Consider the following 23,237-nt stretch of genomic DNA (forward strand, 5'->3'; position numbering starts at 1 on the left):
CTGCCTAACAGCATTATGGGTCTATCTGCAGTACATGGACTGCATTAGTTTGTGGCTCACCAGTAGCAGCTCACTGCCGCCACCTTCTCAAGGGCAAGCACAGAGAGACAATGGTTACTAGCCCAACATAGTTTCATAAAAACACAGCTACTCTGGTATGCCACCCAAGAACTGGCAGCAGCCAGGAAACAACATCTTAAGGCAGATTGGCATCTTTACAAGGAACAGGAGTAGAACGTAACAAAAATAAAATTATTTGAAAAATGTATTTATTCCAGAAAATGCAACGATATAACTCTTTCTGATATAATTCAAGGCAGGAGGTGATCATGCAATTGTACTAGCACATTGACATCATCCTTCTGACTGAATGTGACAATTCCAAAGGATCGGTCTGAGATTATCCTGAAACATCACCTTGCAAGAATCTCCTGATTCAGCTCACTAGTGTTTTGACAGCAATGTATCATCTTCCAGTCGCAGTACACAACCTGTGGATAAATGTCCTTGAGTTAAGCATATAGTAACTAATTCAAAAAAGATTCTCAGGAGAGGCAACGAGCAAGTTCATGTCACTTCCTTCAGGAAAGCTCACTCACATTCAAAATACAACAGAAAGTCAAAGCAATGTCAAGGGTTCACCAGGATAAGAGGCTTCTGTGGAAAAACAATTATGACAAACAAGCAAACTCTTTTTCTCATCTTTTGGTAATTTCAATGATTGCACCCCTGTACTGACTGCTTTAGTCCCCAAAGTACACATTTTCTGCCTTTGGTAGTTATCTGTCCTTGATCAAGGAAATAAGATCTGGATTGGCTTTGTGTCCTGCACTTAGCTGAGAAAATGCACAAGACAGACAGAGACTAGAAAAGAATGATGGTGATTCAGTACCAAGGCCTACCATGCAACCCAGAGCCAATAGGAACAGCCAAGACAATAAGGAAACTCAAAATGCCTGCCTGCTTGGAGACCCATACACCTGCAATAGCCAGTCTCTTTATGGTGGAGGAAAATGGAGCAAAAGGTGAATTGCTGAGCACATGAAAGGCCATGAGCACTGTTGCTCTGGATGTCCAAAAAAGTGCTGTTCTAGCATCTCAATATTCCATTTTGGATAGTCAAAATCCACACGCAGTACTAATCAGGGAACAGTACTACAGGTACACAGATGAGTTGGAAAGAAAATCTCTCCATCTCTGGATATCGCATTTATCCTCTGAGACAGTATTTTTGCTTCACAGAATCAGAGTGTTTTGGTGCAGAAAGAGACCATTTGGGCCACTGTGTCTGCACTGGCTCCTCAAATGAACATTATTATGTACTGCCAATATCCTTTTCCTCATACTCTAGCAAATGATTTCCATGCAGATAATCAACCAATTCCCTCTTGAATGCCTCCAAAGATGCCAAAGAAAACTATATGCCATTTAGTACTGCTGGAGCTGGTCGTAGTTAAACTGCAGCAGTCCAAGGGACAGTCTGCATAACTCAGTGCCCAGAGATTCATTTGCCTTTAGATCTTCCAGTTAACTGTGCAAGTGCACAGCCTGCAATCTGACAGCAGCTTGTAGTTGCAGCTTTGTCAAAATGGATCTAAGAATTTCACAGCTACATTTATTAAAACATGCTGCAAACCAGTACTGCAGAACTCATCACGCATCTAGTTAAGGTGCTTTCAATACAATTACAATGTTGGCATCCACCTGACATTGTGAAAAAATGCCCAAGTATGGCTTGGCTGTGAACAGCGGGACCACTCCAATCAAACTAATGGTCACAATTTCCAGGAAAGCAATGGCACAGATGAACAGATCATCTTGTGTCCCTTTTGGGGAAAACTGTGCAAAAAACAAAGTCAGGGTAAACCAGGTGCATGCCATCGCTCCCACTTCCTTCACCTAAACACCGCCCCCCACCCCCCCAATTCTTCCTCTGAATACAGCATATATTTGCAGGACAGGCACGTCATCAGAATGTACTCAAATTACTCAGTGCCATTATTCAAAGCTTCCATCAAGTTGAATCCACTGTGAGTTGGAACATGTTCTAGCTAATTACAGACACCAATGTTATGAATTCAATCTTCTATCATTTCTACCTAACACTTCAAAATCCAAAAACTAAAGGCTCCTTGATATTTTACAAATAAACCTATTTCAGGAAATATTAGCCTGAGGTCAAGGTCACTCAGTCTGACAGAGAAGGTGGGGGAAAAAAGGCTCTTTTCTCTCCCCTCAATAACATTCTCAAAAAATGCATCGTGATAAAAGCGAGTCAAATGTGGTTCAGGGATCGGAGGTGGAAGAGAAGCAGACAGCTTAATTAGTCGCTTATAACACTAATGATCTGAATAAACTGCTGTAAAGCAGTGCAGTGCTTTTGCCAACATTATTCAAGCACTCACTTTGATGAAATCATTAACTGAACTTCAGTCTGCTAATTTTCCCACATCGGCAGCAGGAGAACAGACGTGCATTTGTACAGCAGTTCTCATGATCTCAGGACATCAAAAAGAATTTTACTGCCAATGAGATACTTTCTGACATAAAATTACCATTGTGATGTAAGAGATATTACAGTCAATTTGCCTACAATAGGGGTCCACGATCAATAATGAAATCAATGAGATTATTAGTTCTCATAGAGATGTACAGCATGGAAACAGACCCGTCCATGCCGACCAGATATCCCAACCCAATCTAGTCCCACCTGCCAGCACCCGGCCCATTTCCCTCCAAACCCTTCTTATTCATATACCCATCCAAATGCCTCTTAAATGTTGCAATTGTACCAGCTTCGACCACTTCCTCTGGCAGCTCATTCCATACACGTACCACCCTCTGTGCGAAAAAGTTGCCCCTTAGGTCTCTTTTATATCTTTCCCTTCTCACCCTAAAACTATGCCCTCTAGTTCTGGACTCCCCGACCCCAGGGAAAAGACTTTGTCTATTTATCCTATCCATGCCCCTCATAATTTTGACCCTCTAGAAGGTCACCCCTCAGCCTCCGATGCTCCAGGGAAAACAGCCTCAGCCTGTTCAGCCTCACCCTGTAGCTCAAATCCTCCAACCCTGGCAACATCCTTGGAAATTTTTTCTGAACCCTTTCAAGTTCTAATAAAAACAGGTTGATCATATCGATGAGAACATCAGGAGAAGTCCGCTGTTCTTCCTCCAATTGTGCCAAGGGATCTTTCATACACACCTGAGGGGGCTGTTTGCAAACCTGACTTAACATCTTGTCTGAAATAAACTGTGCCCTGAACAAAGGCAACACACGCTTTTTAATGAATAGAGGGATAGGAAAGGCTCAGGTAGATATATTTACGTAAATATTCATTCTAAAATCAAAAGAGCAGAGTAGTAGTCAGAAATTGCATTTTTAGACACTGCAGGAAAAGGGAATACGAAAACAAGTTGAGGCAATGAAATGTGAGAAAAACAGAGTAGGTTGGTGTGTGCATCCCAGACAAGTTTGTTTATATAAACATACAAGAGCATAAGAAGCAAACTGAATGAATTACAGTCACAAATTCACCTTCAAGAGTTTGACATGGTCGTCGTGAGGGGAACAAGATTATAAATGGTCAGGCCTGGGATGAGGATTGAATATATGGGCTGAGAAGATCAACAGGAAGGATGGCAGAAATTACTTGAGAATAATGAGAGGTTAGTGGCAATGGGCTGAGTGTCTGGGAGCAGCTCAAGATTAAATTCGAACTCCATTAAGCCACTGTGCTTACAACCCTGTCGTATGATGCAGAATCATGAGTCTGCTATCATCCAGCCTCTGGAATGCTTCCAATAAGACAGCTTAGGACTATCATGAGAATTCGAGGCAGGACAAAATCACAAACATGCGGTGGAGGCCACGCTGCAGAAAATTCAACTTAGCTAAGTAGGCCATGTCCCCCACACAGATGGTGACAGAATCCCTAAGCAGATCCTCCATTGGGAATGGCGTTCGGGCAAACAACACAGGGTGGTCAGCACAAATGGTAGTAAGGATAAAAAAAAAGCAAAGCTCTACAAATGTCTGCATTGAAAACCCCTCCCCTTGGGAAGTCACTGCAGTCTAACAGCCCACGTGCAGATATGTCTAGGCACATTTTAAGGACCATCAGCACAAAACCCGACATTGAGAATGGTCATTAGAGGAAGGTAAGCATGGTGAACCATGTCAAAGGCTGGAGACTGTTCTAACTACAAGCTAGTATACAAGTAGTCAGTCACAGGCGCCATTTCAGGGCTACTTTAGTGGAGGAAGAACACTGGTTGGATGAATTCAAACATGGCATTTGTTTAAGGATGGGCATGAATTTGAGAAGTGAAAGCTTGTTCAAGCACTGGAGAGGAAGAACTTGAAGACAGGGCAGTTGACAAGGGGACAAGAATTTCTTTGTGATCAGAGATGTGAAGGGAGGGTGACAGTACCTGAGAAGAGGAAATCGGATAAGTGAGGATACTTCCACCAGTGAAATCAAACACATTGGAAATGCAGAGAGAAAACACTAAAAGGAATCCTGAGCCTGCAACTTAATCGTCCTTACTATCCTGTCCTTTTGCCAAGTGTGGTGCTGGAAAAGCACAGCAAGTCAGGCTGCATCCGAGGAGCACACGAGTCGATATTTTGGGCATAAGCCCTTCATTCCTGACCTGCTGTGTTTTTCCAGCGCCACACTTTTTGACTCTGATCTCCAGTCCCCACTATCTCCTGTCCTTTTTCCATTGCAACGTTTTGGGGACAGATCTACTTAAGCAGTAACTACAAACCTGCTGAACACTATTAAATAACTAGGATGATGAGTGTGATCATCTTCACCTCACAGGGCAAGGATGTTGTGAAACTGGAAATGGTTCAGAAAGGATTTACAAGGGTATTACCAGGGTTGGAGGATCTGAGCTATTGGGAGAGGCTGAAGAGGCTGGGGCTGTTTTCCCTGAGCACTGGGGGCTGAGGGGTGACCTTATAGTGGTTTATAAAATCATGAGGGGCATGAATAGGGTAAATAACAAGGTCTTTTCCCTGAGGTGGGGGAGTCCAGAGCTAGAAGTTTAGGGTGAGAGGGGAAAAATTTAAAAGGGGCCTAAGGGACATTTTCACGCAGAGGGTGGTACATGTACAGAATGAGTTGACAATGGAAGTGGTGGAGTCTGGTACAACTACAACATTTAAAAGTCATCTGGATGGGAAAGTGAATAGGAAGGTTGAGAGGAATATGGGCCAAGTGCTGGCAAATGGGACTAGATTAGGTAAGGATATCTGGCCAGTACTAACGAGTTGGATCTAAGGGTCTGTTTCTGTGCTGTACACCTCTATGCCCTCCTTTAGTAGGATTTAGGGAGCAGGTAGTGGACTTCGTGGACAAAATGAGATGGGAGTTAGCAGAAAAAATTGGAGTTCACACTTGAAAAATGGGAAAACCTCCAGGATACAGCCCGGTAGGCTAGAAAACGCAAGGGAAACAGCAATACCAGCTGACTGATTGAACTTAATCTTTGTGGCAAAGAAGTCATTGAGGTCTTCATAGCTGTTTCTTCAGGTCAGGATGAAGGACGAAAGTGGACGGTGCTATTGAGGTGGTTTGTAGTGGAGAACAGAGGCCAGGAATTGTGAGCAATTTTGGCAGAGAGTAGCGAGACTTGATAATGTTTTACAAGGTCGAAGCAGATATACCACAGCCCTGATAGCAATCAATAGCTGAATCAGGTCTGAGTCCCTGAACTTGAGACAGCTGAGAGGAAAGTCTTACGAGGGGGGTGAGCAGACAGACAGCAATGGCTTGAACGGGAAGAAGAGCAAAGAAAAGAGTGTGATTGAGTAGACTGGTGGCTTCAAAAATGTTGCAACTAGGGCCAAGGTTGGATAGTTAGTAATTTGAAAATGCATTTGTGGATAGCTTGCAGGAGGAGTACTTTTTTTCCCCAGATGCAAATACAGAAGGAAGTAGGTTTGAGAAGGGATATAGCAACTGAAGTCAATTGTTGGAACCACACCCCATTGAAACCAGTTAAATCAACAGCAAAAATTGTTTGAACTCGAGACATTCTTATCTGCTTAGCTTACAATCCCTTCAGATTGTACATTTATTATTGGGATTTCAGAGAAACTGCAGACTAAAAAGGCATTCTGTTATACAAAACATGATAAAGTGAATCAGGCAACCTTTACCTGACTGCGTAAAGAAAAAGATAATTGTAAAGGCGTTAGCAGTGGCAGGTCTTCCCCAAAGACCGACGTGCGTCAATCACCAATGCAGTACCTGGTTATTCTACCCTCCGAATTGAACAAGGAAATCACCATCGCTCTAGCTACACTACAAGTCAAAACATTTCAGTTTTTAAATCAATTTACAAAAGTAAGTGCAATTTTCACACATAATATTGTTTTTAAAAAAATCATCTCAAAGATGTAGCGATGGGACACTGAAAAAGGCATCAGCTGCCACTTACGCTTCACTTTCAAACTAGGTTGCTTAGTTAAAAAAGGGGAGAGAGAGTCAAAACGTTTAGACTGATAGACATGGCGAGCAACTTACAACAGACTATAGAATTTTTAAAAATCCATGTGTAGGATGTGGGTGTCAGTGTTCTAGGCCAGCATTTATTGCCCATCTCGAACTGCCTTTGATAACATGGTGGTGAACGAGTTTCTCAAACTCTGGAACTGCTACAGTCCACGTAGTGTAGCAGTGTTTGACAGTTCCCACAGAGTATTATGCAATTGAGTGTTTGCTATGCCATTTTCAGACTGCCGGCCTTAGGTCATATGGATGCCAAACTAGATACAGACCTAGATTTCCTTCCATAAAGGACATTAGTGAATTAAATAGGCTTTTTGGACTAATCAATAGTTTCATGGTAACCGTTACTGAGGCTAGCCTTTCATTTCAGATTTTGAATATTGCTGAAAAATCTCATGAGGGCATTTCGCAAATATACCAATGTAAAGGGGAGCAATGTCTGTATTATTCATGAGAGGAGCATGGTTTTTGGTTGGAAAGTGGATACTGACTAGTAGAGGTTTGCCTGTTGCAAACCCAGCATCTACTAGAGAAACTGATCCTTGAAGTGCACCCCCCAGCTGATCGAGAACACGTATGTTGCGAGATTCCAAATAAGTGGTTTGATTTTCACATGCAACACTGAATATCTAGCAGTGCTGTGAGGTTTCAAGGACAATCTGGACACGCACATCTATAAACCAACAAAAAGATGGGTTTAGTCATCTGAAAAATGCATGATGATACCAATAAAATGCGAGCATATCTAAGTGACAGGTGCCCAGCAGGACCAGACAACCTTGCTCTAAAAAAAATGCTTGTTGGATTAAAGCAGCTGAATGATATATCATATTGGGTTCACCCTCATTGTCTACTGGATCCGCACATGCAGGGCTGCTCAAGACATAAAAAAGTGATGTCCAGTCTTATCTTGAAGAAGTTCTGCACAACGTAAATTGGTCAAATGAAGAGCGATTTACAACAACCAGTTTTGGCCAAGTTTTCCACATATCTGGTGAAGCTTTCCTTTACATTTGTAAAGGTCATATAGGACTCTCAAATCAATAGCAATTCCGTGTTCATGTGCCCATTCCACAATGCTAGCCTATTCACCAACGTACCACATAAGGAGGCCACAGACATTTTACCCTGCAACACTACATCATGGTAATTGAAATCTGTCACCAATGTGTGAAATTCTGCGAACTAATGAACTCTACAATTTATGCAGCTACATTGAGTTTCAGTGACATCACAAATATCCTAGCTGATGCTGTTGTCACAGGACTCGCTCTGTCTAGTACTCTCAAACATCTTTGTTGGATTCCATGAGGAAAGTGCAACCTCCTACCCTCATATTGCTAAATATGTTGCTGGTATATTTACTAATCTTGAATTCAGAGTTGCATGTAAAAATTTCCTTACTAGTTTTAATCAACTCCATCCTGCACTCAAATTCACCTTTGATATGATCCAAATAAATAAATTCAGTTTCCCTGAATGCTAGTTGAGAAGTCTGCCAGGAGTTTCCCAACGACAGTCTGTTGCAAGCCTAACTTCACTGGTTAGGAATCCCAATACAAATATTGGCTAGAATTCCAAATGCTATAGGACTGACCTTATATGCAAACTCCTAAATAGGACTCAAACTATTTGCTCTCTGCACAAGCTAGATGCTAACTAGTGTGCATCAAAGCCATCCTGCAAGATAATGGCTCTCCTGAGCACATCACCTCTCACTGTATATTAGTAATCTCATGAATAAGCCTCAGGTTGCCTTGTTGTCGTGAAAGTGCCCAAACCCCCTGGAAGGATAAGGTACCTTAATAAAATTATCAACAGGTGACTCCGCATGTAGCTACGTGAGTGAAATGCCTTCATGAGACTCTTTTCAGCAATACTCAAAATCTGAAATGAAAAGCTAGCCTCAGTAACAGGCTATTGCCATCAAGCTAAAAAGACATTTTGCTGACTATTTAAATGAGGATTTGAAGTTCAGTGTGGGTGTGATGCTAGGTATGTAGGCTGTACGTCTCAAAGATTGGTGCATCATATCAATCAGCATGTCTCTTTGGCTGTTCACACCAGGCACGATATGTCCAAAGGAAGCAGCACACACTTAAAAAACATTAAGTAGTGTTCGACATTAGATAAGATTCTTGTGCCAAGAATTACATTGTCAATTTAAGCCTATTACTCAGGATTGCAGTGTGGCACATTCATACTATTGAAAGCTACATATATTCATTCACAGGGCACTGTCCTTTGCAGCCAGAAAGAACATACACACACAAACAAACACACACACATGCCTCAAATTACAAAAAAACTAGATGACAGCCATTGTTTGTTTCATTTCTTGAGGCAATGCCTTGACCATAGTCAAACTGATTGTTTTAAATTTAATCACAGCTTGGCAGTTATCGGTCAGTCATCATCTAACTGGTGCATTCTCCATGGCAACACCTCCATCCATTTTTCAACCAATCAGCATGATTTTTGCATACAGTATAAAAATGTTGCTCCTCTTCACATCGGATATGCTTGTAAAGTGCCCCGATGATTGCACAATCAACAGCTTTGACAAAATGTATATTTTTTTAAGCAACTCTCAAGCTCTGTGCAACCAGGTAATGAGTTACATGCTGGTGTTGCAGACTGCAGCTGATTGTGCAGTAATAAGGATTCTCTCTTGGATAGGTTGACAAAGAGAATTGGGAGAAAAATGACTTTTTGACTGAACAGTGAGCTGCATTAAAACAGTCAGTGAAACGAGTTCAGAAACTTCGGAGAGAGAGGGGAGCCAAGAACAAGGGATGACCAATTCATTCACGAGTCAAGTCAGTCAGAACTGCAGCAGCTAGGGATTGCAGTGAGCTAAGAGAGCAGGCAGAAAGAGACAATTTCAGTGAGTTTCGAGCAGCTTCCGACTGCTACATTAGAGATGGAGGTTGCTACCTTGGAGTCAAAGGTGTGTGCAAGGGGACATATAAACATGTGGGCAGCACGGTGGCACAGTGGTTAGCACTGTTGCCTCACAGCGCCAGAGACCTGGGTTCATTTCCCGCCTCAGGCGACTGACTGTGTGGAGTTTGCACACTCTGCCAGTGTCTGTGTGGGTTTCTTCCCACAGTCCAAAAACGTGCAAGTTAGGTGAATTGGCCATGCTAAATTGCCCGTAGTGTTAGGTGAAGGGGTAAATGTAGGGGAATGGGTCTGGGTGGGTTGCGCTTTGGCGGGTCGGTGTGGACTTGTTGGGCCGAAGGGCCTGTTTCCACACTGTAAGGAATCTAATCTAATCTAATCTAATTTATTACTTAGGTTGAGAAGGTATTAGAAACAGTGAAACTTATAGGGAGTGTATGTATTGTACATCAACACATGCAGATTGTTTTGAATGTAATAGAATCTTAAATATTAGGTGCCTGAAACTCTCAAAATATTCCGATTTACAAATTTGAAAAAGTACCCTCTAATTTAAGATGAGCAACATCAAAGACATTATACTCAATGAATTAAAATGGTACATTAACTGCCTGCCCACATCCCCTTTAGCTGCAAATTTATACTTAAAGAAAACTCTCAATTTTAAAGCTCAGCATTGAATGAGTATTAATTGGCTTGGCTAAATCATGTGCACAGTTAAATGCATGTTTTGCCAAATCAGCAGTTAATGAGAGGACACTATTCTTCTATGGCAAAGACTATAAAGACAGAAACTGCAGTACACCCACCACTGAGACACAAAAGAAATCACAACCACTTAGAAAATTACAATGAGGAATTCATGATCCTCACCCTTTATGAACAAACTTAAGTTCTTATAATGGTAGGCGATAATTTGTACATGCTTCTCATAAATGACTCACTACAAACGGAAATACTGAGTTGTTGCTATATCGATGAATTCTCCACACGGTAGGGATTCTATGATTCTAACTCCCCTATAGAAGGTGATGCTCAGGTACACTACTAACAGGATTGCTGAAGGTGGTCCTCAGATGAGACATTAAACTGTGGTTCCATCTACTTTCTCAACTGGAAGCCACATTTCTACTCAAATGCCATTATGCAGACAGGGCTGCGGAGTGACTGAGACTGAGAACTGAATAGTCAGGGCTCTGTGACATTTAAGAGAGATGGGCAAAAAGGAAAAGGTGGTGGCGCAGCGCTGCTAAGAAGGGATGAAGTCAGTGTTTTAATGAGAGACGTTCTCTGATTACAAGAGCAGAATGCAGAATCTGTTTTTTTTAAATCATTGATTCACAGACCATGGGCGTCACTGGCTCAGCCAACATTTATTACCCATCACTAATTGCTCAGAGGACAATTAAGAGTCAACTACATTTCTGTGGGTCTGGAGCCACGTATAGATCAGATCAGGTAAGCAGAACAGTTTCCCTTCCTAAAGGACATTAGTGAACCAGATAGGTTTTCCTGACAATCAACAATGGTCATCATTACACTAATGATGGCAAACCTATTTGGGTGGAGTTTAGAAGCAGCAAGGAGGCAGCAGCAATCATTTGTAGGAGAGGTTTCTCAGTGGTAACACACCAACATGGGCATTTACAACCTACATAGAGATGAGCTAAATCTAATGAAAACCAATCCTCTGGTGAAAGAATTCTGAGAATGCGCTTGGACAGACTTCTGGAGCAATATGTGAAGGCAATAGGAAAGGGCTAATTAATAACCTTGAAGTAAAAGAACATTTTAGAACAATCAGCACAGTATTGTAGAAATTTCCATGGAGTTTAAACAAAGTCACCAAATGCAAAACTAGGGCTTCAATCTAAACAAAGGCAATTATGAAGATACAAAGAGGAAGTTGGCTGCAATGAATCGGAAAAATATAAAGGTTTGGTAGCAGCTAGACAATGATTAACATTTAAAGAGTTAATGGTTGGTTTTCAATAAGCATATTTCTTCATGGCAGGACAAAAACCGAGTAAGTGAGAGCGCCATTGCTAACAAGAGAAGCTAATAATTGTATTAAATCAAAGGTGGAAGGGTGTAAGTTGCCAAGAAGAGTTGTAAGCCTGAAGACTGGGAGTATTTTAGAATTCAGCAAACCAGGAATGGAACAGAATATGAATGTAAAATAGCAAGAAATATACAAATGGACTGTAAAAGCTTCTACTGGTATACAAAAAAGTACTAGCAAATCTGGGCCTACACAAAGACATAGGAAGTTTATAATTGTCAAATGGCAGAAAAGCCAACTGAGTACTTTGTGTCTGGCTAAATTGAGGAAGACATATGATGTCTCACTGAAATAATTAAGATCCAAGGGTCTAGTCAGAGTGGGTAAATGAAAGCAATTAAGATTACTGAGAGAAAGTAGTATTGGAGAAATTAATGGGAGTTTTTAAACTTTCAATGGATCCAGTAAACTTCAACATACAATGTTGAAAAGGATAGCTACAGGGAGAGTGAATACATCAATGATCATCTTTTAAAACTATGAACTCTGCAATAATTGTTCCAGATTGAAAGTTTGCAAACGTAACCCCATTGCCTCAGAAAGAAGGGAGAAACAGAGTCCAAGGAATTATAGGTCTGTTAGCCTGATGTCAACAGTTGAGAAAATTCTGCAATCTATTAGAAAGAATGTGATAATTGGACATTTAGAAAATAATTGTTCAACATAAATTTAAGAAAGGGCAATCAATGATTATAAACCTGACATAGCTTTTTGAGAATGTTACTAGCAGAATTGACAATGGGCAAGCAGTGGACGTGAAGTGCTTGAATTTTTAGAATGCTTTTAGTAAAATCCCTTTCAAGAGGTTAGTAAACAAAATTAAAACTCTTGGAATTGGGGTAATATACTAACATGAACTGGTTAACAGGCAGAAAGTAGAGGCTACGAATAACTGGGTCATTCTCAATTTGGCCGGCTATGATCAGTTGCGTATCATAAGGATGGGTGTTTGCACCCCAGCTGTTCACAATCTATTATCAATGATTTGAATGTGGGGGCCAATCGTAATCTTGCCAAATGTGACAATGACACAAAACTGGATGGGAATGAGAGTTGTGAGAAGGGTACAAAGAGGCTTCAATGGGATTTAGTTAGGCTGGGCAAGTGGACAAGAGCATGGCAGATGGGCTATAATGTGGATGCATGAGGTTATTCACTTTGGTATGAGGAATAAAGGTGCAAAGTATTTCTTAAATGGGAAAAGGTTAGAGAGTGCCAATGTCCAAAGACACCTACGTGTCCTTGTTCCTAAACCACTGAAAGCCGGCATGTAGATGCAGCAAGCAATTAGGAAGGCAATTTGTCTGTCAGCACTTATCATAAGAGGGGTTGAGTGCAGGGGCAAAGGAATATCGCTTCAACTGCATATGATTCTTTATAAATGACTTGGAAGAGGAAGTGGAAGGGTGGGTTAGTAAGTTTGCTGATGACACGAAGGTTGGTGGAGTTGTGGATAGTGTGGAGTGCTGTTGTAGGTTGCAATGGGACATTGACAGGATTCAGAGCTGGGCAGAGAAGTAGCAGATGGCATTCAACCTGGAAAAATATGAAGTGATTAATCTTGGAAGGTTGAATTTGAATGCAGATTACAGGATTAAAGGCAGGATTCTTGGCAATGTGGAGGAACAGTGGGATCTTGGGGTCCACGTCCATAGATCCCTCAAAGTTGCCACCCAAGTTGATAGGGTTGTTAAGAAGGCGTATGATGTATTGGCTTTCATTAGCAGAGGGATTGAGTTTAAGAGCCACAAGGCAATGCTGCAGGTGTTGAAAGCCCTGGTTAGACCACACTTGGAATATCGTGTTTAGTTCTGGTTGCCTCATTATAGGAAAGATATGGAATCTTGAGAGAGGATGCAGAGGAGATTTATCAGGATGCTGCCTAGACTGGAGGACAGATACAATAGGGATATTTAAGCAATTCTTGGATAGGCACATGGATGAAATGAAGGTTAGTTTGTAGGTTAGTTTGATCTTACAGTAGGGTAAAAGGTTGGTACAACATTAAGGGCTGAAGGGCCTTTATTGTACTGTACTGTTCTATAATACTGATTAGCCTGTACCTGCAGTTGTGTACATGTCTGATCCCCTTGCTTAAGAATGGATATATGTGCTACAGAGTAGTCACAGACAGGATAGACAAAGTAGATGCAGAGTAGCTGCATTGTGGGGGACCTGAAGCAAAGTGATTGTAATAGTACAAGGGAGCAGATCAAGACCATTTTGTCAAGGTCAACCAGTGTTGGGCAATAAATACTGTCTTAGCCAGCAATGCACATATCCATGAATGAAGAAAAGAAACAATGTCTTTTAATGGCTGCAGAGGTTAGAACGAGGGACACAGTCTCGGGGAGGTGGGGCTGAGTGTCAAGTGAAGAGAGAGAGAGAGACACACACACACACAAAGAGAAAGACACAAAGAGAGAGAGAGTCAAAGACAGAGACACAGAATTATTCAGACAAAGGAATGGCTGATAGCAAGCATGGGAAGGAAAAAGCTTATAATGGGAGCAATGAGTTAGGAATGGGTTGGCTGTGCTGAAAACTGCCCATGTCATGTCAGGACCTGAGGTGTGGGGTTGGTTCAAGAACAAGAAGGTGGTATTGGGATCCTAAAATTATTGAAGTCAATATTGAGTCCTGAAGGTTGTAGGCACCAGCCCAAAACAAGAATATTGGTCAGGAAACATAATGATGTGTTGAAATAGCAGGCAACTGGAAGCTTGGGGTCACTTTTGTGGATAGAAAGTAAACATCTTGTAAAGTTGTCGCCCAGTATCAAGGAACGACATTGTGAGCAGTGAATACTGTAGACTAGATTAAGTTAAGTGCAGGTAAATGCTTCACCTGGAAAGTGTTCCCAAGGCCTTGGAGAGTGAGGAGGGAGGAACTAAATGGGCAGGCATTTCACCTTCGATGATCGTATGGTAAGGTGCCGTGGAGAAATGTTGGGTGAGGACCAAGATGTGCAGAAGGAACAGTCCCTGCAGAATGCTGACATAGGAGTGGAAGGAAGTGTGTCTCTGGTGATGGCATCCCACTGGAGGTGGGGAAATGGTGGATTATAATCCTTTGCGAACTGGGGTGGTAAGTGAGGCCCAGCGCGACCATATCAGCATCATAGGAGGGAAGAGTAGGGGTGAGAGCTGAAGTGCTGGAAATGGGTCAAAAATGGCTAAGGGCCCTATCAATAACAGTGGTGGGAAATGCTCAGCTGAGGAATAAGATGGCCATCGGGAAGGTGAGAATGCTGACTTGAGGCCGCACTCGTTTCAACCATGATCTACTAACAATCAGAGACATGAAAGACTGTGTTAATACCAGCCATCTTCAGAGAAGCTTCCTTCAAAATGCTGGCTGGATTTGAATTTAATAAATATCTGGACAGCTCTCCTGATGCTGCTTGTGGTATAACCAACACTGGAACCACAAGAGGTCCTTGCTTGGTTCTGATGCTGTCACAGTTGAAAAGCCAGATGAGGCACAGTGCCTTGGTTTACATTTGAAGTGAGATAGAGATGGATGCCCAAAGATGGTGCCAGAAAGAATGGGAAAGGGAGAGAAAATTCTTGAAAAGTTACAAGTAAAAGACCAGTTTGTAACACACAGATCCAAAGCCCAACCACGGAGACTGCCTCAAACATTGTGCCTCAGTTTGATCTAAACCACGTCCAGAGCTAACATCCAGTATTGGAAATGCAATGCAGCACCCATTTCCCTGGGTGTTTTGTGAGCAGCTGTGCAATTGTCAGATTAATTTACCCCTAATTAAAAATGAAGTTTTAATTAAACTTGGGTTCACTGAAAACATCAGAGCTTTGCTGTAGTGAGCCATCTTGTGCTTCAGTATAAAAACACACATGAGCATAAACACAACTCAGATTTCCGGAATCTCTGGACCTGAAACCGTGGTAGCGTGACTCAACTTTCTGATAGACTAACAGGATCTTGCAAGCAGACACGGGATATTGATTATTCATGGCTCTTCAAAATAACAGCTGGTATAATATTCAGTGACTCATTTAAGTCAGAAAAAAACAAACAATCTTCAACACCTCGAGCTAACTTAATGCTTTAAAGTGTTGAATTTAAAAATATGAAAGGTAGCTGATTCTTGTCCAGATGGAATTTAGCTTTCTGTTCTGTGGGGGAAAACTCAGAAAAACTGGAATATGACAGAATTTGTGACTAAGGTAAAGTTGAATTTTGGTATAGATAAAGCTGCAAATGGATGCGACCTGAAACATTGTACAACTGCAGAATTTATTGGAAGCTGTGCACATACCAGTGCAAATGCAAATGAATTCCTTAATGTACCAATGTCACCCTGTCAACACTTTAAAATATCATTCACAGAGACAGGGAACTGGCACACAGGCAGAATAGTTCATCTTTCTCCAATTTTAACAGACTTGAAATCACTTAAATTAAAATACATTATGAGCCTCGCTGTTCATCCTGGAAAATCACTGCAACCTCAAATAGCTTCTACAGAAGGCCCTTGCATCTCTCATTGCTTAATGTAGGAACTGAGAGTGAGCTGTAGGAACTATGCACAATTATCAATGTACGTTTAGTGTTTGAAATTACCCCAGAATCCAAAGACAACCATAATTCAATGCATTGTGTAATAATCTCTGTCAAGGTTTACATAAAGAGCCACCGCCTGGTTGTGATACTTGATAGTACATTGGTGCAGCACCAGTAGAAATTCACTGATCACTGCGTTCACATGACAGATGTAGAAATGACCAGTATCATGAGTGTTCCCTGCCAGATTTGCGAAGGGTCCGTTCTGGAGGCCCTCTGCCAGAAGCAGCAGTTGAGGCTTTGGTTAGCCCTTTAAAGTGATGTCTAGAAAGCCATTCAGTTCAAGAGCAATTAGGATAGGGGAAACAAATTCTAGTCTTCAGCCTGTGCACCAACTCACATTGTATGCACATGGACTGATGGATATAGCCTTCCAGCAATATTGTCATGTGGCCCAACTTCAGGTAAACCTCACTCTCATTTGGTGAAATGAATTTCCACCTTGGTATCTTTGGTGGGATAGTAGGCAACAGGACTATGCAGTGAGTAAATGTAGATCTTCAGCCTTGTGGAACCTATAGTCCAGAAGGGGAAACTAAGTAGAAATAAGTAATGATTTGGAAATGGAAAATAGCTTTAAGAAAGAAAGCCCTGTGTGGTTTCTGTAAATATACTTGCAGTCAATTTCAATCAGAGTCTAATTCAAGATTAAATACTTATAATTCAGCTATCAGGACTCACCTCGCGCCTCCACCTCCCAGCACCAGAGCAATAGAATTGCCAGTGAGAGTCCGAGCCAAGCGGGAGAAATCCGAGTGACGATCTGGCAGCTTCTGAGAGATTCTTTGGTACATCTCGAGCTGAGAAGGCATAAGACCAAACAGTATCATGCATCAGTTTGACTAACAGAGGTAAAAGTGTAAAAATTCGGCATAATATGGAAACGCCAAAGCACTAAGTTATACATTTGATGTGACAAATTACACCTTGCAAATTTTTTCCACCAAATTTTAAAGAAGGAATATTCCAAGTTCAATGTTGATCTGAATGTGGACTTCTCAGAGACAAACTAAACAGATACACTGAATACTAGTTTCTGCTGTGGCTATCTCACACATGACAGGCAAAGAAGTCCCTAATGTTGTGCTACTCATCCTTTTACCGAATCAGGAGCCATTCTGTCTCCCACAACTATTCATTGGCATTTCCTTAACTGAATACAAACTTAGGTTGCTGTCCTCCCCTCCTCAAACAACTCCCTTTACTGGAACAACCAGTCTTAAATATATAGTTTCAAAGGTCATGAACTGCTTTATTCTCAAAGAGACCATCATTTACAACATTGTCAACTATGACTATACATTTTGCTTGACAGGTGGAGCAAAACACTGTTGCTGGGAGCAATGGCACTTCTCCAGTACAGTCATACAGCACCCATCTTTAGTCAAACCCATCTGTGGTGTCCAGACATCCCAATCTGACCTAGTCCCATTTGCCAGCACTTGGCCCATATCCCTCTAAACCCCACCTATTCATATACCCATCCAGATGCCTTTTAAGTGTTGTAATTGTAGCAGCTTCCATCGCTTCCTCTGGCAGCTTTAGATTAGATTCGCTACAGTATGGAAAAAGGCCCTTAAGCCCAACAAGTCCACACCAACCCTCCGAAGAGTAACCCACCCAGACCCATTCCCCACATTTACCCCTGACTAATGCACCTAACATTATGGGCAATTTAGTATGGCCAATTCACCTGACGTGCACATCTTTGGATTGTGGGAGGAAACCGGAGCACCCGAAGGAAACTCACGCAGATACGGGGAGAACGTGCAAACTCCACACAGACAGTCTCCCGAGGCCGGAATCGAACCCAGATCTCTGCACTGTGAGGCAGCAGTGCTAACCACTGAGCCATCGTGTGCTGGTGTCCGTGGCTGAGTGGTTAAAACAACAAATGTGAAGTGTTTTGGGGTTGACCCACGCAGGTTCAAATCCTGTCAAGTACGTTTTTCAAAGGCGGCACGGTGGCTCAGTGGTTAGCTTGTTCCATACACACATCACCCTCTGTGCAAAAATGTTTCCCCTCAGGTCCTTTTAAATCTTTCCCCTCTCACCTTAAACTTATGCCCTTTAGTTGCGGACTCCCCCACCCCAGGGAAAAGACCTTGTCTATTTACCCTCTCCAGGCCCCTCATGATTTTGTAAACCTCTATAAGGTCACCCCCTCAGCTCCAGGAAAAGAAGTCACGGTCTATTCAGCCTCTCCCTATAGCTCAACCCTCTAACCCTGGCAACATCCTTGTAAATCTTTTCTGAACCCGTGGAAGGGAGACCAGAATTGTGAGCAGTATTCTAAATGTGGCCTCACCAATGTCCTGTACAGCCACAACTAGACCACCTCAACTCCTATACTCAATGTTCTGACCAATGAAGGCAAGCATGCCAATGCCTTCTTCACTATCCTATTTACCTGTGACTCCACTTTCAAGGAACTATGAACTTGTGTCTCTCTGTTTGGAAACACTCTCCAGGACCCTCCTGCCCTGATTTGCTTTACCAAAATGCAACACCTCACGTTTATCTAAATTAAACAACATCTGACACTCCTTGGCCCACTGATCCAGATCCCGTTGTACTCTGAGGTAACCTCCGGCTTTGTCCACACCACCACCTATTGTGGGGTCATCTGTAAAGTTACTAACCATGCATCCTATATTCACATCCAAATTATTTATATAAATGATGAAAAGCAGTGGACCCAGCACTGATCCTTGTGGCACACTGACGGTCACAGGCCTCCAGTTTGAAAAGCAACTTTCTATCATCACCCCCTGTCTCATACCTTCAAGCCAATTTTGTATTCAATTGGCTAGTTCCCCCTAGATTCCATGTGGTCTAACCTTACTAACCAGTCTATCCTGCGGAATGTTTTGCTGAAATCCATACAGATACTGTCCACCAGTCTGCCTTCATCAATCCTCCTTGTCACCTCTTCAAAAAACACAATTAGGTTGACTATCTCTAATCAGTCCTTGCCTTTCCAAATGCATATAAATCTTGTCCCTCAAAATCCCCCCCTACAACTTATCCGCCACTGACGTAAGGCTCACTGGTCTATAGTTTCCTGGCTTTTTCTTACATCCTTTCTTAAATAATGGCACCACATTAACCAACCTCCAGTTGCACACCAGGGCTGTTAACAACATCGGTTTTATTTTTATGGGCATCAGCACTTCATGTCTATCCTTAATTGCCCAGAGAGCAATAAGAGTCAACTGCATTGTTGTGGATCTACAGTCACTTATAGGTCAGACCAAGAATTCCTCCCCAAAAGGAAGGAATGCTCTCAAGGACACTGGTGAGCCAGATGGGTATTTTACAACAATTGATAATGGTTACATGGTTGCCAGTGGACGAGATTCTAATACCAAATTTTCAAGAGATTCCAATGCCACCATCTCCATAGTGGGAACCCATGTTTCTGCAATATTGCCTGGGCTTCTGGACAATGAACCCCCCTTCACCTGTGCAAGCATTTAAGATTACTTGCCATGACATTGATATTCTTTCTAGAAGCATCTCTCCTTTCGATGTTGGATCTACACAGCAGCTCCCTTAGCAAACTTTGCTCTCAATTACATCTGAGCTCTAGACCAGAAGCAGAAGCAAAACGATTCTAAATCCAGGCATACTCTAATACTCTACAGGTTTTTTAAAAAGCCTTATAATGATGATCGATTCAAAGAGCAAGCAATAGGCACACCGTAATTAACACCCTCTCTCACAAGATCAACCCTTTTGCAAATTAACTGCATATGAGGTCATTGAAATAGGAAATTCGAAGAGTTGAGGATAGGTTTCTTTGGGGATCCATTGCCAGAGGCCTGTTGGAACCATACTTTACAGGTATACATGACGTGTCTGGTAAGTTTACATCCCTGAGGAATTTACACTCACTCCAACATGGAGGTTGGAATATTACAGTGCTCAGATGAATATTTAATCCATAATCATCACTGCAAGAAAATAAGTCGTTAACTAGATCAATAGAAACTGGATACAAATCAAGGAAGTGCTCTTGGGAGAGAGACAATTATTAATTCGCATTTTGCTGTTTCTCAAATATGCAAAGCTCATCTTTAACAACCAACTTGAGCATCAATTGCCCAGTGCCGAGGAGTGTTCTAAGAATTAGTACTGCTTGAATGGGTGTCAAGTGTTTTTTTAACCACAGCTGGTGTCAGAAGTTTAATTCAAATTAGAACTTAATTTTATACTTGTTGAAAACTCATTTTACTTGTTAGCATAGTGGGCCCCTTGGCAGTAATCAAGGTTACATTACATAACTCATTTGTCTACTTGGGCAGCAACCCCTCCACCACCAGCGCACTGTGGCTGCAATGTAAGCCAACCAAAGCTGCACGGCAGCTACGCACTAGTACTCCTTTGACAGCACTTTTGAAAAATGTTCATTCATTCGTAAGTCAGCAGTTATTATCTCCCCCTAGTTGCCCTCGAGAAAGTGGTAGTGAGCTGGGTTCTTGAACTATTGTAGTCAATAGGTTAGCCTACAATGCCATTAGAGAGAGAATTCCAGGATACTGAACCAGTGACAGTGAAGGAACAACAATATATTTCCAAGTCAGAACGGTGTATGTCTTGATGGGGATCTTTCAGGTGGTGACATTCCCACATATCTGCTGCCCTTGTCCTTCTAGATGGAAGTGGATGGTGCTGCCTGAGGATCTTTGGGGAATTTCTGCATCTTGTAGACAGAACACACTGCTGCAACTGAGCATCAGTGGTGGAGGGAGGGGATTTGTGGATGTGGTGCCAATCAAATGGGGTTGCTTTGTCCTGGATGATGTCAAGCTTCTTGAGTGTTGTTGGAGTTGCACGCATCCAGACATGTGGGGACTATTCCATCACACTCCTGATTTGTGCCTTGTAGATGGTGGACTGGCTTTGGGGAGTCAGGAAGTGAGTTACTCATCACAGCATTCCCAGCCTCTGACCTGCTCTTGCAAAGTCTTATAAAGCTGCAACATGACCTCTTGACCCCATTACTCAATTTCCCAGCTTATAAAGGCAAGTGTGCCATACACCTTCTTTCCCACCCTATCTACTTGTGTGGCCACTTTCAGGGAGCTACAGACTTGAACCCCAAGATCCCTCTTCACAACAATACTGTTCAGGGCCCTGCCATTAACTGTATACTTTTCCTTAACATCTGATCTCCCAAAGTGCAGAATCTCACACTTACCTGGATTAACCTCCATCTGCCATTTCTCTGCTCATATCAGCAACTGCTCAAGATCCCGCTGTATCCTTTGACAGCCTTCTACATGATCCACAATGCTACCAAGCTTGGTATAATCTGCAAACTTACTAACCCACCCATTTACATGTTCATCCAAGTCATTTATAGGTCACAAGCAGATATCCCAGTGTGGAACACCACTAGTTAGAGACCACCAGCCAGAAAAACACCCTTTCACCACTACCCTCAGTCTTCTATGGGCAAGCTCATCTGAATCCACGTGGCCAAGTCACTGAGGATCCCATGCATCTTAATCTTCTGGATGAATCTACCATGAGAGACCTAATCGAAAGCCTCACTAAAATCCATGTCGACACCATCCACTGCTCTACCCTCATCGGTCATCTTTGTCAACTCCTTGAAAAATTTGATCAAGTTAATAAGATATGACTTGCCCTGCACAAAGCCATGCTGACTGTTCCTAATTAGACCATGCTTTTCCAAACGTGCGTAAACCATATCCCCAAGAGATTTTTTGTAATAGCTTCCAAATGACTGATGTGAGACTCATTGGTCAAAGGTTTCCTGGATTATCCCATTTCCCTTCTGCAAAAACATTAGCTACCTGTCAGCCCACCGGCACCTCTCTAGTGGTTAGCGACAATACAAAGATCTTGGTTGAGGCCCCAGCAATCTCCTCTCTTGACTCTCTCAATAGCCTGGGGTAGACACCATCAGGCCCTGGGGGCTTATCCACCTTCATGTTCTTAGAGAGATCCAAAATGTTGTAGCATATTTGCAAATTTATATCCTTATCCTGGGTGAATACTGACGCAAAGTACTCATTTAGGATCTTGCCCATATCCTCTACCTCCAAGCTCAAGTTTCCTCCTTTATCCTTGAGTGGTCCTACCTTCTCCTTAGTTATCCTCTTGTTTTAATGTATGTATAGAATGCCTTGGAATTCCCTTCAATCCGACTTACCAAGGTCATTTTATGGCGCCTTCTTGCTCTCCAAATTCCCTGCTTGAGGACTTTCCTGCTTTCTTTATATTCCTCACGGGCCCTATCGGATTTTAGCTTCCACAGAACAGTACTGGGAAGTTGTGTGGAGTCCGAAGAGATACGAATGGGGCTAAACGAATATTTTTCATCAGTATTCAAACAGGAAAAAGGCAATGTTGTCGAGTCAAATACTGAGATACAGGCTATTACTCCAGACGGGATTGAGGTAAATAAGGAGGAAGTGCGAGCAATTCTGAAAAGTGTGAAGATAGGTCCCCTAGGCTGGATGGGATTTATCCTAGGATTCTCTGGGGAGCTAGGGAGGAGATTGCAGAGCCCTTGGCTTTGATCTTTATGTTGTCATTGTCTACATGAGCAGTGCCAGAAGACTGGAGGATAGCAAATGTTGTCCCTTTGTTCAAGAAGGGGAGTAGAGACAATCCGGGTAATTATAGACCAGTGAGCCTTCCTTCGCTTGTGGGTAAAGTTTTGGAAAAGGTTATAAGAGATAGGATTTATAATAATCTAGAAAGGAATAAGTTGATTAGAGATAGTCAACATGGTTTTGTGAAGGGTAGGTTGTGCCTCACAAACCTTATAGAGTTCTTTGATATGGTGACCAAACAGGTGGATGCAGGTCAAGCAGTTGATGTGGTGTATATGGATTTCAGTAAGGCATTTGATAAGGTTCCCCACGGTAGGCTATTATACAAAATACAGAGGCATGGGATTGAGAGTGATTTAGTGGTTTGGATCAGAAATTGGCTAGCTGAAAGACGACACAGAGGGTGGTGGCTGATGGGAAATGTTCATCCTGGAGTTCAGTTACTTGTGGCGTACTGCAAGAATCTGTTTTGGGGCCCCTGCTGTTCATCATTTTTATAAATGACCTGGATAAGGGCATAGAAGAATGGATTAGTAAATTCATGGATGACACTGAAGTCGGTGGAGT

General features: G+C 42.2%; 1 protein-coding gene across 4 annotated transcripts in view; it reads right to left on the reverse strand.

The window, feature by feature from the left end:
- pnpla7b (patatin-like phospholipase domain containing 7b) overlaps nucleotides 1-23,237 on the reverse strand; it is a 354,731-nt gene that overhangs the window by 112,688 nt on the left and 218,806 nt on the right. For all 4 annotated transcript variants that reach the window (XM_043719901.2, XM_043719899.2, XM_043719900.2 and 1 more), the window contains one exon: nucleotides 16,762-16,880. In XM_043719901.2, the coding sequence (XP_043575836.2) occupies nucleotides 16,762-16,880 (119 nt within the window). The remainder of the gene's footprint in view (nucleotides 1-16,761; nucleotides 16,881-23,237) is intronic.

The sequence above is a fragment of the Chiloscyllium plagiosum genome, unplaced genomic scaffold, assembly GCF_037043375.1.
Source record: "Chiloscyllium plagiosum isolate Xiang-an unplaced genomic scaffold, Cpla_swu_hap1 HiC_scaffold_21, whole genome shotgun sequence".
NCBI classification, from domain to species: Eukaryota; Metazoa; Chordata; class Chondrichthyes; order Orectolobiformes; family Hemiscylliidae; genus Chiloscyllium; species Chiloscyllium plagiosum.